Source organism: Chiloscyllium plagiosum, chromosome 22, assembly GCF_004010195.1.
Source record: "Chiloscyllium plagiosum isolate BGI_BamShark_2017 chromosome 22, ASM401019v2, whole genome shotgun sequence".
Lineage (NCBI taxonomy): Eukaryota > Metazoa > Chordata > Chondrichthyes > Orectolobiformes > Hemiscylliidae > Chiloscyllium > Chiloscyllium plagiosum.
In genome coordinates, this window is record NC_057731.1 from 43486638 (window position 1) to 43503425 (window position 16788).

Sequence of the window (16788 nt, forward strand, 5' to 3'; positions counted from 1 at the left end):
ATTCTTGGTTTTAATGAGATTGCAAATTTGGTTTACACAACAAAATGGAAGTTTGTAATGCAGAGCAACTGAAAATAAAATAGAACAAACCAAGCTATTTACTTTTAACACAAATCCAACAATTTTGAAACACTTGGTGAAAACATAATCCCATCAATGCTAAAAGCACCCCCTTAGAATTCACATCAGAGAGATTTTCTTTCTTTATCACCACTACAGGTTATACTTTAACTGTGGCTTCAATTCCCAGTCTTGAGAACCTTCCTGGAGTCTTTGGACAACTGAGCTTAAACTTTATCAGCTTTAAGTAACCCCTTCAGAGTTTTAACCAAATATTTCTGGTCTGGAACTTTTGTTGAACCCCTTACATTATTTTCAACAATTCTAAAGTACCTTCTCCCTTTCTCAGGAGCAACCACTTTGAACATCCAGGTTCAATAAAAAAAGATTCTTTTCTAGCCTTTGGGCGTTTCCCCTCGTCAAAAGTAAAATAAATCCCTCACCTTCTAAATTGGAACCTAATGCACAACAATTTATTTTGTTTGCTGGTAAATTTTCTATCAATGTAAATAAAAACCTATTTTTCTACAGGAAGAATTTCTCTCACACTGGTTTATAATAAATCCAGAAATATTTGAAAGTTCATCATTCAATCCTTTCAAACATACTGTACAGGAACTTTATAAGTCACTACTGTAAAATTCAAAAATCCAAGCTCAAAAACAAATATATATATCACAATTCAAACATTTGCTTTTAAAACAGATTGAATACTTGACAAGATTTAAATGTGCCCTTTCATGAATGAGTACTTTTCTTAAGTGGTGAAGTCTGTAACAGGTACTTAGAACTTTATTTTAATCCTGAGATCTGGGTACGTGCTCGGTACTGGGTGAATTGGCATAGAAGCTGTAAAGGCAAAAATGATGGGTGGAAAATAGGAGTTAGTACTAAGTTGATATCGGGGCTTTAAGGTGATATATCCTTTCGTGGAAGAGTTTGCTATGCTATGGAGTTTATGAGAGGTCATTGAACATAAATGGTGGAAAATAGGTAGGCGTTGAATGTATCATAGTCTGTTGGAGGTGAGCGTAGTGGACATAGATTTATATGGGTTTATGAAGGGCAATTAGAGGTTGGAGACATGTGTTAGAGTGGATAGGGAAGTGGGGTGAGTGCTAGAGAGCTTTTAATGTAACAACAGAACTGGAACCAAGATGCATATTTTATGCAGTTAATCCTGGCACTTTGCTGTCCCTGTCTGTGGGTTTCAAACTTGACCAGGCCACATAGCCTATTTCAGTTTATAATCATTGGTAACTCTCTTGGAGATGGAGATTCCCTCCAGTGTGGAAACAGGCCCTTTGACCCGACAAGTCCACACCCAACCCTCTGAGGAGTAACCCACCTAGGCCCATTTCTCTCTGACTAGTGCACCTAGCACAATGGACAATTTAGCATGGTCAATTCACCTGACCTGCACATCTTTGTGACTGTGGGAGGAAACCAGAATACCTGCAGGAAACCCATGCAGACACGGGGAGAATGTGCAAACTCCACACAATCACCCAAGGCTGGAATCGAACCCAAGTCCCTGGTGTTGTGAGGCAACAGTGCTAACCACTGAGCCATCATGCCACCCTAAACTTTCAGGATGTTGCTGGTGGGAATTCAGTAATGGTAATGCTATCGAATGTTCGACTGACAGTAAGATTCTCTTACAACTGTGTATACAAATATTACTTGCCACTTTTTAGCTTAAATTTGACTGTTGTTCCAGTCAGGCTGCATGTAGGCACAGAATGCTTTAGTATCTGAGGAGTTACAATTTGAACTTAATACAACGGTTATCAGTATACATTCCACCCAGATTTTTTTTAAAAAATTGACACCTAGTTTATTTAAGTAGCATTTTGCATTTTGTTCTACAGTCCAAATCTGAAAAACCATATGCAAGCATACAATCTCAAAATGGCACAATTTGTATTAAAATGCATAACACATCCCCTGGGAATATAAATACAGCCTTTCTGTAAGACTCAATAAGATTACACACAATACAAAGGGGGTGCATGTGTTACAAAGTCAGACTACACCTATTCAGTGCAAATGTTGCAAACACCAGACAACTGCAAGTTACTTCCCACCTCACTTCTTATGATGAAGGGAATGTCATTGTTGGAAATTTCTGAACCCAGAATAATGCACTGAGAACACTGCAGTGATGTCCAGAAGCTTAAGTGATTGGCCACCAAACAATTCCCTCATTTCTAGATATGTCTACAATCAGTGGAGGTTATACCCAGTCCACCCACAAGTCCCACTGACTCCAGTTTTGCAAAGGCTCCTTGGAACCACATTTGGTCAAAGGCAGCCTTGATGTCAAGGGTTGTTACTCTCACCTCTTGAACTGAAATATGTATTGAGAACAGGTGCTGAATGACTCAGCAGAATCTAAACTGAATGTCAGCGATTGTTGAGTGTCACTTGGCAGCACTGTTGTTAACAGCATTCATAATTTTTCTGATGGTTTGCTAATTGGCTGGATTGTCCTGCTATTGTTCAAAGCATATTACCTGGGCAACCTTCCACATTGTCGGGTAGTTGTCAGAGTTGCAACTGCACTACAGATCACTTGGTTAGAGATACAGCTAGTTCTGGAGCACAGGTCTGGAATATCATCAGGGCCCATCACCTTTGCAGTGTCCAGTGCCTTCAGTTGTTTCTTGAAATAATTGTGGTATGAATTGAATTAGTTGAAAGCTGGTATCTGTGAGGTTGGGGACCTCAGAATGAGGCAGACATGCATCATCTATTCAGCTCATCTGGTTGACGACTATTGCAAATCTCATTCATTGTGTACATGCTGCATTACATCATCATTGAGGCTGTGGAGGAGTTGATAGCACAATTTCCTCTTGTTAACCCTCAACTAAGTCTATCAGCTCTTGAAAGGTTTTTTTTGTCTGGTGCCTCAGGAAATGTTAGGTTCCTAACAAACACAAAGGCTGCGGTTCCATTGCTTTTCATCTGTCCCAGTACTGTTTGCCCGGAAAAAAAACTGCATTCTTTCCACATTCTGGGCATTCCTAATGAAGGGTTTATGCCTGAAATGTTGGTTCCTCCTGCTCCTCAGATGCTGTGCTTTTCCAGCACCACACTTTTAAACTCTGTCTCTCCAGCATCTGCAGTCCTCATTTTCTCCCAGTCTTTAATGACAAGATCAATCAAGTCTAGCATTCCTAATAATAGCAAATAAGCCACAAATGTGTGGCCCGATTCAAAGACCACCATTGCAAGCAAATCTTTTCAGGAGCATATTTTTTTCTCTCGACACCACTGCAATAATTCCACAGAGGCCAGTATCCCGTCACCATATCACACTTTATTTACACATACATTGTGCTTGACACTGCTCCAGCTCCCTCAGAACCAGCTCTCAGAGTGAACAGAATCTCTGACTCTCCTGTTTATATCTGTCAGCCAGGGCTCACTAATTGGACCAGGTTAACAGCCCCAAACAGGGAACGCATATGCTATGAGAGCACCTGGCTGACCTCATTACAATTACTGCAAGGCTCATACATTTTAAATAGAGATTGGATGAAATTTATTCTCTCAGAGGATTGTGAGTCTTTGGAACTCTCTTCCTGAAAGTGTGAACAAAGCAGACTCATTGAATATTTTTAAGGCAGAGGTGGATATATTCTTGTTAAGCAAGAGGGCCAAAACATGATTGGGTTAAGTAGGAATGTGGTTCCGAGCTTATAATCAGATCAGCCATGGTCTGATAGAATGGCAGAGCAGGTGTAAGGGGCTGAATGACCTACTCCTTTTCCTGCTCCTAAAGTTAACCAAACTATCGTCATTAACTAAAGATTTGAGTAAGAGTCCCTTTGTGGGCTGCCAACTAATTTATCGTGAAGTTTACTTTCATTGCAGCCTTCATTTCAGGGAAGATGCTATATAAACATTTGCAGTGAGTCAGCTAAACAGTAATCTTGATTATGACGTTGTAATGGGGTGGGTCTGCTCTGGCTGATACTACCAGCTCCATTTAGAGACTTCGGTCAACTCGGTGATTTAGTCTCCATCGAGCCCATCTGTCACCTGAAGTGTGCAGATTGATCACGGACTGAGCTATGTCTACAAAAGCACTGGCAAAAGGTAAAAAAGTGAACGATTCTGCAAGTGTGCATGAGAGAGAGACTTTGATAGGCGGTTTCTGTTTTTCAGTCAATCTGTCGTGTGAATGCAGGTCTCTCAGCACTTCTACCTTCTGTGCATATTTCTCAACTTCATTCTCTCCTTTTCTCCCTGTTGCTCAGTAAAATTTGATTGTGTACGTGTCAGCAAGTGTGCGTGTGTCTGTACGAGTATGTTTATAATTTGACCTTTGCTGAATTTCCTGTTTAACTGTGTCACTAACAGTCTGTGTGTGCCTGAGGCCCTCTTCATCTCTGGATGTCTGTGCTGATATCTGTATTTCTCACCGCACAGTCCTCTTGTCCTGTTTGTGTGTGTCTCACAGCTTCAGAGATTGGCCACAATTTTAACATGAGACGAGATGTCCAATTGCTGGGACTTAAAGTGAGACCAACCCTGCACTGGCAGAGGGTGAGATCTTGGCGCCAATCCAGGTGGCAACAGAAAATTCAGAATAATGTCTGCCATCCCAGGGTTCATGTCGCATTATAGGTGACCCCACCACACTATTCACTCTCACACACACATTCACACACACAGACACATACACAAACATTCTCTCACACAAACACACTCACACAATCTCTCTCATACACACAAACTCTCTCTCTCACACACACACACACACACATAAGCATATACTCCCTCACACTCACACAAACACACCCTCACACAGACCCTCTCTCATACATGCACACTCTCACTCACCCTCTCTTACTCACACTCACGTGCACTTTCTTAAGCACACACTCGCACACACTCACACACATGCTCTCACATACATATACTCCCTCACACTCACACACATCCACACACTCTCTCTCAAGAGCACACATGCGCATACACACACACTCTCGTTCTCTCTCTCCTTCCCACACACACACCCTTTCACACACACACACACACTCTTTCTCTCTCTCTCTCTCTTGCGCACACATTATAATTCCCTTTTGAAGTCTCTGTTGAATCTGCTTCCATAGTCCACCTGGGCAGTGGGTTCCAGATCACAGCAACTCACTGCTTCCATCCAGCCTCAATCGGCATTTGTTTATCACCAATGTCTGGTTGAAACTTTCTCTAATTTGATATCCCTACAGCCCTTTTAATCCCATGCTTTCAATTTTGCTACCAGGTTAGCAATACCTTATCTAAAGTCAATATACACGTCAATTATACTACCCTCTTCCCCACTTTATCAAAGAACCTTATCGAGTTAGTCAAACATAGAAGTCCTTTCGCAATCACTGCATGTCACGGCATAATTGATTCCTTTTGTCAGTCTTTAAATTGTTTTATTGTCCCATAACTATGCACACTGTTGGTTTCACAAGATCTGGTCAATTGCTCCAGGGATATCAGTTTCCACACTATTTGTTGCACTGTCGCAGAAGGTTTGATGCCAACTCTCATTAATGTTCTCATGACTGATGATTGACTCCTCTTGCTTTGTAGGAAGCTCCGCACCAGGCCCTGTGCCTGAAGGAACAATTCGCCTGTACAGCATGCGATTCTGTCCATTTGCTCAGCGTGCCCGCCTGGTCTTGGAAGCCAAGAAAATCAAGTGAGATGGATATTTCTCAAAGTTCTGTCTGAGTCAGTGTCAGGTACCCTCCACAGTTTCGGCAGACCCAGTAATCCCGAGTCAGTCCTCAGCCAGATCTGCCTGTCTCCATGCCATCTTTGACTGTCCTAGCAAAAAGCAGCCATTTGGCTCCTCAAACCTGCTCCACCTTTTAACATGACCTAGGCTGATCTTCTGTCTCAACACCAGTTCCCCAAACCTTCTTAATCCTTCCTTTCTGGAGAGATCAAAGACCGGTTGATCTCAGCCTTATGAATTCCTACCTTGGAAGTAGGACCAGTCTGACTCCAAGTTGGGATACAGAAAACTCTAACCTCACACCTTTAATGCATTTTCTGAGCTGAGATGTCACCTATTTTAATACTGATAAAATCTTAAGTTTTCTCAGGGCTGTGACTTGAAAGAAATTCTGGGATTTACGTATTAATCAATCAAAACCCGCACCTCCATTCTAAGTGATTAAAGACTTAACAGCAATCTAGGGTGCATCACATCAGTTGCATGACACCACCTCCTCCACATCAAGCCTTAAATATATTCAACAATGCGTAATCCACAACCCTCTGAGGCCTAGAATTCTGAAGATGCACAACACTCCATGTGAAGACATTATTCTCCCTCTCTCACTGCTTTTCCTGACACTGTGATTCCCCAGTGAGGGGGAAACAGCCTCTCACTGTAACACGTGAAGCCCTTTCAAATTATTGTATGTGTCAATGGGATCACCTCCTATTCTTATACTTTTCAGCGAATATGGGCTCATTGACAGGCCCCTGTTTAATGGAGCAATCTCTGGGGCAGTGATCCTTTGAACAGCATTGTGTGTTCTGAACTAATCCAGATGCAAAAAGGAACTTAGAAGGTTCATAAATGTTTAGTCCAGTTAGATGGTAAGTTACTGTTTAGTCCTTAAACAGAGAGTACCAGGATCCTGTTGTCCCCTGCAGTTTTGCAGCGGCAACTGTATTGAGAGGTTCTGATCGGACTGAAGGTTTTGACAATCCTGGAAGATGTCAGGGCCAGGGGTTAGAAGTTGAAAGGCACATGTAGGTCAGATATCAGGAAGAGGGCAGTTTGCACCAGGAGAGAGAGAATGGACAAGTGGAGACTTTGAAAGAGGAGAACATTGCTGGGGTCTTCTGAATGCATCTGTTGTGGAACTGGGCCAGGAGGTGGTGAGTAAGTTAAGGTACCTTTCTCTTAAAAAGCACAATCCTTTACTCATTGTACACACACCAACAATAATCCAAAATCCTCGCCTTGAATTTCTATAGCAGTTGTAACCTGGTTAAACATTCCAGGATACTTCACATGAGCATGATGAACAAACATTTGACATCTGTGACAGATGGCCCAAACCTCCCCAGCAAGGTAGATTTCAAACAATCTGTTAAGGAAGGAGAGAAGTGGAGAGACTTAGGGAGGTCATTCCAGAATTTAGGCTCCCGAAAGCTGAAGGCACAATAGGCATTGAAGAAATAATTAAAATTGAGGGTGGGTAAGAGGCCAGATTTGGAGACACATTGTACAGACATTTTGGAGGGTTGTAGAACTGTAAGAGGTTAAACAGATTGGGAAGGACATAGCCAGGGTCAGACTTGCAAACAGCAATGAAGATTTTAAATATGCAGTCAGCTTTGTTAAAAACTTAAGGATCATAGTTTTGTGGCATTATAATGAAGCTGATGAAACATTGCTGTTGTTATAAGCTCAAAATCACCAATTTTTCACTCGAAGGAGTGTGCACTAAGGTTTGTTCATATTGTTTTCCCAGCTGAAGGAGTCTTGTTTAATCTGAACACATTTTATTTGCATGACATACTAATTCCAGTTTGGCAACTTTCTGATGATACTAAGATTTTAATCTAAACTCCATTCTGTTTCAGGTGTGAAATCATCAATGTCAATCTGATGAATAAGCCTGACTGGTTCCTGCAGAAGAATCCCCTTGGTATGGTGCCAACCTTGGAGACTTGCAAGAATGAGCTGGTCTATGATTCTCCAATCGTCTGCGAGTTCCTGGATGATATTTACCCTGCCAATCGGCTTCTGCCCACTGACCCCTACGAGAAGGCCAAGCAGAAAATGCTGCTGGAGCAGTTCAGTAAGGTGCACAGAGATAGATGTTTTTATCGGACTGAATGTGACTAGCTTAGCTTCTGGTCATGGGTGCAGCAGAGGGTGTGTAAAAACATCAACGGCCTTCCGCCAGCTCAAAGAATCATGCAGCTCAAATGCAGGCTATTTGACCCAATGTTCCTATGCAAGCCCTTCAAAAGAGCTATCTAATTAGGCTTACTCCCCCACTCAATCGCTGAACACATTAGTCTGTTGTAAACGAGTTAATAGGAATTTATTCCTGCGATTAACAGGAAGTTAATAATATTGCGTCATGTGATTATCAGGAAGGCAGAAGGGGAACACAATGAACCTTGGTCTTTCTCCATCCAGCAATTCTTCCGGTTTCTTGGTGTTGGTTTCATTCCTTTTTGTTGCTTCAAAACTGGTCTGAACTCATTTGCAGGCCATTGGTTACAATATCCCCATCCTCAACCCACGGTTTACCACGGCCCAAACATATCATAGGGAATGTTCCAGAACCAGGGACCGGGAGGCTGCTGGGAAGGTACATTTCCCATTGAAATGAATGGGTTCGCTCCTATCCGCAGTTTTGGGTTTCCACCGTAGGTCTTGGAAAGTATCCCCCCTCGGCCACGGGGAGGTGGGAGGAGGGGACTACTGCATTCTAGGCTACGGGGAGACTGCTGTATCCTCAGCCAGGAGAAACAGCCTCTCAGTATATCTGCTGTCGAGCACGTTCAGAATCTCTGACGTTGCAATTGCCTCTCATTCTCCTAAACTCCAGGAAATATTGACCTTTTTTACTTAATCTCTCAACAAAGGGCAACTCCCTCATCCCAGGCACCAAGTTAGTGAATCTTCACTGTATCACCTCCAGTGCAAATATATCTTCCTTAATTACAGAGACAAAACTTGCATACTATATTTCTGATTTGTTCTCATTTGTTCTCATAAAAATCTTGTAAAGTTGTATTCTTTATCCCTGTACTTCACTCTCCTTGCTGTCAAGGTCAACTTACCATTGCCTTCCTGTCTGCTTGTTGCACCTGTATTCTAATGTTCTCTGTTTCTTGCATGAGCACATCCAAGTCTTTGAGCATCAACATTTACAAGTTACACAGGAAGATAGAACTATTACAGTGCAGAGGAAACCATTCAGCCCATCATGTCTGTGTCAGCTCTTAAATTAGCATCTTCATTAGTGCTATTCCCCTACCCTCTCCACAACCCTCCACATTGGTCCCTTTCATATATCAGTCCAACTCCCTTTTGAATTCCTCTACTGAACCTGCCTCCCCCACACTCTCAAGCAATGCATTCCAAACCCTAACCACCCACTGCATTGTTATAATCCCAGCAGATGGTCAGACTGCTCAACTCAAATCTCAGAATGCAACTAGACTCGATAGATCACAAGTTTTATTTTTACAGTTGGTTACTATAACATTAGTCACTGAACATATTCACGAGATTGCCGGTGCTCTCTTAATACAAGAGTACAAAAGGAAAATAAAACTGATAACCCCATTTTTGTATATATGTAAGTCAATATGAAAAGAGTCACAACTTGGACAAAAAAAGTTAGCCTTTTTCCCAGCCAAATCCTTTTCCAGATAAATCCCAGTTAACTTAATCCCAGATAAATATAATTTCTATCTTAACTCTTTAACGTCTTACATAACCAACTCTTCCAGTGTTCCTTATTTACTGCTGAAACAATTTTAAGACCTCTTTTCTATTCTGATGACCTACATCTCATTGCAGTTCTGACACAATGAACACTTCTATAACTTGGAGAATTCAGAAAATTAAACCATTCTGTCAGGATGAAACCTCAACTTGATTCTTCGGAACTGAATTCAAACTAAACTAACAGTGTCCCCTGATCATTTAATTTCCTGCATCTCATCAATTCAACAGTGTAATCACTTCATCAATTAACTCCACCAACATCTGGCTAGTCGCATGCTTTCATAGAAATGACTTTAGGTCACTTTTCCAAATGACTTTCGGATTTCTTTTAAACAAGAAAACCCTCATAGAGCTGAAACCAAAATCAATTTTCCCTCAATATTTTAAAATTCCAAATTCTCAAATGATTATATTCTACACAGCTTTATCACTGCATGAAAAAAAATCATTTTTTATTATTTATTTTTAAAGTATATTTCATTTTTAAATTATTTCTAATTACTCTGTAATTTCCAAATCTTGCATCCCTCAATATCCTTGGTTACACCTTAGCTTTAGCTGTACCTTGTTAAATGTAAGTACATATGGCCTATTGAATACCTAGTCATTACCACATTTATACCCTGCTAGCAATTGAATCTCCTCCTCTTTCACTATAACCTAGTTCCCACGTTCAAGCCTGGATGTCGCTGTAGAAAGAGCACGCGGTGTCCACCAGCACCCTTGAGCTGTTCAGGGAGAGTTGGGCCCTGCAGAGAGTGGAGTGCTTTATTGCCCCCTTTAACTCTATTTTGATTTAACCCCTGCCCTCCCCTTCACGTTTTTTGATCACACAGCATTGCCCTTTGATGAGAAGGGCTTTGCTTGTCACTGGCTACTCGGGTGTTTCCTCTCTTCCTGGTGGTGGAAAAATATAAAGATTTACGCACTTGTTGTTCTTCACTGTTTGGCTGTTAGGCAGTAAGATAACCTAGTTCCCAGCAGAGAATTTGCTATTAGCTTACTCATTAAGCCTGCATCATTACACAATAACACATCTCTACTCAGTGTTCCTTTCCTATTTGTCAGCTGTATGCCTCAATGTTCCTCTGATCTCCCTGCCCCATTCTCCCTGAAGGTAAAGAAGGAAAGAAGAGTTTGAATTTATCCAAACCCTTTTATGACCTCAAGTGGTAACCATTCAGTTATGAAGAAAGATCACTGGGCCCAAAACGTTAACTCTGCTTTCTTTCCACAAATGTTTCCATATCTGCTGAGTTTCTCCAGCATTGTTGATTAAGGAGTACAAATTGTCAGGAAATTGGGGGAACAAAATGCACCCTTCAACATAATGCCACAGGTTCTTCTAGCATTCTTTAGAATTGCACCAGGCTTTCAGCCGAGACTTTGAGCTCAAATCTCTGGAAGAGACTCAAACAGATGAGCTTCTGTCTCAAAGATGAGCATGCAACCCATTGAGTCCCAGCTGACATGTCACACTTGTAGATGATGAGCATAAAATCTGCTTATGCTGTCAACACACAGCCACATGCAATTTGTGAAACTTTGTATTTTGACAGTGCTAGCGAACAACAGCGTATTACTGTCTGAACTATAATGCTAAGTGGTTTCTCTACATCTCCGTCTTTTCTGTGACCAGGTGATGGGTTACATGTACAGGATTCCAGTGGAAAAGAGAAAATCCATGGACACTTCCAAATTGGAGGAAGAACTTCAAGTTCAACTCAGCAACTTTGAACAGGTAAAGAGGGAGTTGGTGAAACCAGGAAGCAGAAGCTGAGATTTTCTGGATTATGATAGTGTTGGAACGTGGCACAGAACTCTGGATTTTCAAGTATTAACCTGGAATCGCTAACGTTCCCATGACCACAGTGAACAAAACACAGGTTCCCTGCTTGATTGTTCTTCTAACAAACAGCTGAGCCTGAAAATAATGCTGAACACCTCACTGTTAGAAATAGAGATAACAAAACAGACTTGCATTTGTATACTCCCTTTTATAACCTCAGGACATCCCGTAGTCAATGAAGTCCTATTGAAGCAGGATACAAAGCAGTGTCGAATATGTGCATGGCAAGATCCCACTGACAGCACTGTGGTAAAGACCGAATAATCTTTTTCTGATGCTAATTGACTGTTAAATATTGGCATGAGGGGTGATGCCGTGGTAATGTTACTGAACTAATCATATTGAACTGCAGACTAATGGTCTGAAGATATGGGTTCAAATCACCACCATAACAGGTGGTAAAGTTTGAATTCAATAAAATCTAGAATTAAAATGCCAGTCTAATGGCCACCGTGTAGTGACTGTTGATTGTTTTAAAGACCCATCTGGTTCATTAATGTGCTTTAGGGAAATAAATCTGCATCCTTACCTATATGTGATTCCAGACCTACACCAATATGGTCGACTCAGTCCACTCAGTTCAAGGAAAATTAGAGGTGACTAATAAATGCTGGCCCATATCTTCTGGACAAATTTTTAAAAAGTAGTGATTAAAAATTCACTGGTCACATCCCCATTTTAATTTTCCGTACCTGAGTAGTTCTGGAGTTACACTTTCACCTGCACTATCCTGACTTCTGTTTTTTTGCAGAAATTGGCTGATTTGAAGACTTGCTTCTTTGGTGGTGACTCCGTGACAATGATTGACTACTGGCTGTGGCCCTGGTTTGAGCGCATGGATGCCCTTGGATTCAATAAGTGAGTCTGGGGGAGTAGAAAAAGTGTGTGTGGTTGACAGCGCAGGTCAGATACTGAACTTTCACTGCTGCAATGTGGGTCACATTCAAACCAAACTGACGGCATTAACTTTCCCCTTCTCAGGGATCCTCTGAGCAACATGAAGTTTAAGCACAAAGATCACTCTTTAGTTCATTGGCAGCAGGTCATTAAAAACATCAAAAGAAATTAAGGTTAAACTAGAAAAACAAGAGTTGGTTGAGGTCATCTTTTAACTAATTCTTCCTCCCCCCATGAGTCCTCCTTCTGGCAGAGATATCTTTTCCTCCAACAAGTATCTCTTCTTGGTGGTTCAAACTGCCATGCTTTGTGACCTCCCTCAGCATCGCCACCTGCTGTAGAAGCTTGCATTACAATGAAATGTCTTTGGAAAGTCATAGTCGAGTTTTAAGTGGTACTCGGCTGTCCTAATTGTTGATAGTAAATTGACAGTCTTCCTTTCAGATATCAATGGTTGCTGCTGTCACAGAGCATTGTTCAGAGGCAATATAGAGGGAGCTTCACTCTGTATCTAACCCCATGCTGTATTTGATGTGAGAGGGATAAAGGATGAGAGTGGAAGTCCACAACAGGAGGAAGCCTACAAGCAGGAAGAGGATGAAGGAAGCCTCTCCCTTAAAGATTGAGCCAAGAATGACTTTCAGGTTTTGCTGACAGCATTTTCAGTGGTACGAGAGGTTCGGAACCTGTCAGTCCTGCCCCACCTATTCCCTGATCTTTCAGGTCGGCAGCTACAGACATCAGTGTTCTAATTTCAAACGTATTCCTCAATGAGGCAAGAACAGTAAAAACAACTATAACCAAAATATTAGACCCATAGAGTTCCTATAGCAGGGTCCGGCGAGTGAGGAATGACTGTGCATTTATTACAGTACAAATTTACAGGCTTTTGTCAAACTCATTTGCTTCATCTGCAAAGCCAAATGGATGATCTGAGTGAGTCTAACAGAGAGTCAATAATGTCACCACTTACACAGTCAATGCTTTATATGACCTTTGATTATAAAGGTGCTTTAAGAACAGGAATTCCTGTTCTTAAAGCACCTTTATGTTTTGGAAATAGGACACAATGACTGATTGTCACACCCAGTTCAGAGTCCTACCACTTCATTAACATGTTCCAATTCCTAACATTTTTGCTTAATCTATGGCAAATAATTCATTTAATTTATAGATAGTGAGCAGGAACCTGTGGTGATTAGAATGAGGTCAGCCAGGTGGTCCTCATGGAATAGGAGTTCCCTGAATGGGGCTGTCAACCTGATCCAATCAAGGAGTCCTGGATGACAGACATAAATAGGAGTGTCAGGGGCTTTGCTCACTCTAGGAGCTGGCTCTGTGCTAGCTGGGTTAGTGTCACATCCTATGCCCGTGTAAATAAAAGGTGACTTGGTGACGGGATATTGGCCTTCGTGGAGTTATTTCAGAACCAATACCTTCTAGTAACAGTGATCAATTAATATTGACTGCTGTAACTGGGTCACATACCTCCATCAGCCAAATGGGAATGGTTACAGGGGCTCTCAGGAGATCAGCTGCTGCATTTCTTTTGATGTGGGACAAGCAATTTTAAAAAGGCAAAGTCAAGTGCCACACATGAGGGCGTCTGTTAATATTGATGTGGGATGATCCCTGCTGACACCTAGTCTGCAGGACTGAGTTCTGCTTTGAAGTTTCTGAAACCATGTCAGTGAGACGGTGAATTTCTGCCCACAGCGGGTATTGCCAATTTTGTCCATCACCAGCTGGCTTCACCCTTTGCTTGCTGAGTGCTGACATCTTTGGAATGTTTGCCCCCAAAAGAGCTTCTTCACCAATGACTATGCTCTTTCTTGTAAAGTCAAGGCTGTGTTGCTGCAGCTAGTGAGGAATTAGTAACAGCTGCTATTGGGGTTGGAGTTGCCGGGTCAAAGGATTTAATTCGAGAGGTCTAAGATGATCAACCAAAAATACGAGATTATGGCCAGAGAGCAGAAAAAAACATCTTCAGACAGAGACAGTTAGGGAGACACACTCACAGGGTTAGAGGCAGAAACCATGCAACATCGAAGATTAGATCAATCAAAATAAATGGACATAAATAGTTATGGCAACGAGGAGATGTGAACTGAACTATTTATTCATGTGGAAAGTAAATGCTATCATGGACAGGATGGGTTGACTGGCCTCTCACTGTTATATGTTTTATGTTCCGCTGCAGTCTCTGATTAGTCAGAGTTCTGAGTGTAGGTCTTGTTCCTGGCAAGGGAACACTGGGGGAGGGGAGTATATAACAAAGTGAGAGTGGCTCTATTCAGCTGCGGGTTAACGGTTCTTATTTCTCACTGAATTTCTATTCCTGTTTCTGCAGGGTCCTGGAACAGATGCAGATGCTCAAGCGCTGGATGCAACTCATGCGGCAAGACGCTGTCACCAAGGCCTCTGGCTTTAGCACTGACATTTACAGAGAATTCTACGAGATGTACTTTCAGCATAACCCTGAGGCCTGTGACTACCATCTCTGAGAACAGTCGCCCCCCCCAATTAGATTGAGCAGAGTATACAAACATCTGCTCTCTGCTTCAGACAGCACATGGCAGGACATCAAGGGTCTGACAATAAACTGACCCAGGAGTCACACAAAATGTTCTCCCAGCTTCTGAATCAGTTCAACTTTGCATTATTCCTGGAGATAGGAAAAATTAAACTTGCAAAAGCCAGGAATAGGACTGAGAATACAGGGCCAGTAGGAGTTCGATTTCACCCAGTCTCTGACCTTTGCTCCCAATGTTGACAGGCCGCTCACACACAGAGAGTGTGCCCTAGCTTTATTTTTAGATTGTCCTCTGGAGAAATGAGTCCACACAACCAGAACTAGCTGCTGAATTTGCAAACACTGGTTTATTTTGGCTGCCTGCCTTTTACCGAGTAGCATCGGATTGGTTGATAGGCCAGAGATATTCAGCAAATTCCACCCCTTGGGATTTTTTTAAAAGAACACTTTCCTGTTTTTCTTTCGGTGTGACAAATATTCTTCTGCCTGTTTCATTGTGCTGGGCAGTCTGGGCCTGGCTAGAAATTTGTCTTTATGGTCCTCTCCCTTCCTTAAATGATCATGAATCCTCAAAACCTTGCTCTGGCATCAAGACACAAATATTCAGGGCTCCTTTTGCAACTTAGAGCTGTGCTCCTGTCTCCAAAGCACTCACAACTTTGCTAAAATGTGAAGCTCCTAGCAGTACTGGATATATCAATCTAGTTGTACACATTCTCGCTGAGATATCTGTTTCTATTTTGGACAGTCCAACTTCCTGTTTCACTCTGGTTGATTTCAACCCTACCCTCAGACCGTTTGCGTTGTCACCTTTCCCTATTTGAACACACATTCCCAATGACCCGCTCCCATTCGTATTGCCCATTCTGTGGAAGAATTGTGTGACTCTAATGAAGCTCATACCCCGATGTCACTGCTGCTCAACGTCTTGATGAAAATTGCAGACAGAATAAAAGATGTTGTAAAGAGATTTCTGTGGGATTGTTTTCTTGGTGGGCGCGAGATTCTCTGATGAGGTTATGGATCGGGGACTGTAAGACCAGCCAGAGGAGGGATTATCACCCAGTTATCTTCAATCCTTTAGCACCACTGAGATCTGTGTGCTTCCGGTTAGGGTGGGCTGGTTTACTCCACATGGGCCAAGCACAAGGGGTTGGAGGGGATGAATTTACTGGGTCATTCAGATTCACGTAAGTGCCGAGCTGTAACAGGCGCAGAGCTGGGTGCTGGATGATCATGTACATGGGGTTCCACTAGAGGGCAGACTGGGGCTCCTTACCCAAAGTGGCTGAGAGTTCTCTTGAGGTAAGGCTAAAACCCAGTGAGAGGTGGAGAGTCCTGGTTCCCCACAGTCCCTTCTTCTACCACCACCAGATCCCCCTCGCTCAAGCTCGGACAAAGAAGGGAAGCCTGTGGCCTGATAGGCCTCACCACTGGAAACAGTCTCTGAGGTGAGATATAGTCAGGCCTGGAACGTGCATCCTCAGGAGGGACTGATCATTGTCAGCGATTCCTGAAAAGTGGCAACTGTAAGTTTAAACACCATTATATGTCAAGAGGTAATAGTCTGTAACTGAACTAAGGACACCCTGGGCCGGTCAGCCTACTGGTACCAACAAGCCAGTCGATGACTCGATTGTTACTGACCCTCCAACAATGCAGCTCTCCCTCAGTACTCACCCTATGATAATGCAACTCTCCCTCAGTACTGACTGTCTGACAGCAGCACTCGTTCATTGTTGACCCTCCAACAGTGTGGCACTCCCTCAATACTGACCTACTGACAGTGCAGCTTTCCTTCAGTACTGACCCTCTGACAGTGCATCACTCCCTCAGTAGTGACCCTCCGACAGTGCAGCACTCCCTCAGTACTGACCCTCCGACAGTGTAATGCTCCCTCAGTTCTGACTCTCTGACGGTGCAACAATCCCTCAATGCTGATCCTCT

The 16788-nt window shown here is 42.5% G+C and overlaps 1 protein-coding gene across 1 annotated transcript; it reads left to right on the forward strand.

The window, feature by feature from the left end:
* Positions 1-4013: 4013 nt before the first annotated feature.
* LOC122561263 (glutathione S-transferase omega-1-like) lies at positions 4014-15811 on the forward strand. Its single transcript, XM_043712893.1, has 6 exons — positions 4014-4167; positions 5659-5767; positions 7675-7897; positions 11202-11303; positions 12163-12269; positions 14659-15811. The coding sequence occupies exons 1-6, from the start codon at positions 4143-4145 to the stop codon at positions 14810-14812; spliced, it is 720 nt and encodes a 239-aa protein (XP_043568828.1). The 5' UTR covers positions 4014-4142; the 3' UTR covers positions 14813-15811.
* The last annotated feature ends 977 nt before the right edge of the window (positions 15812-16788 follow it).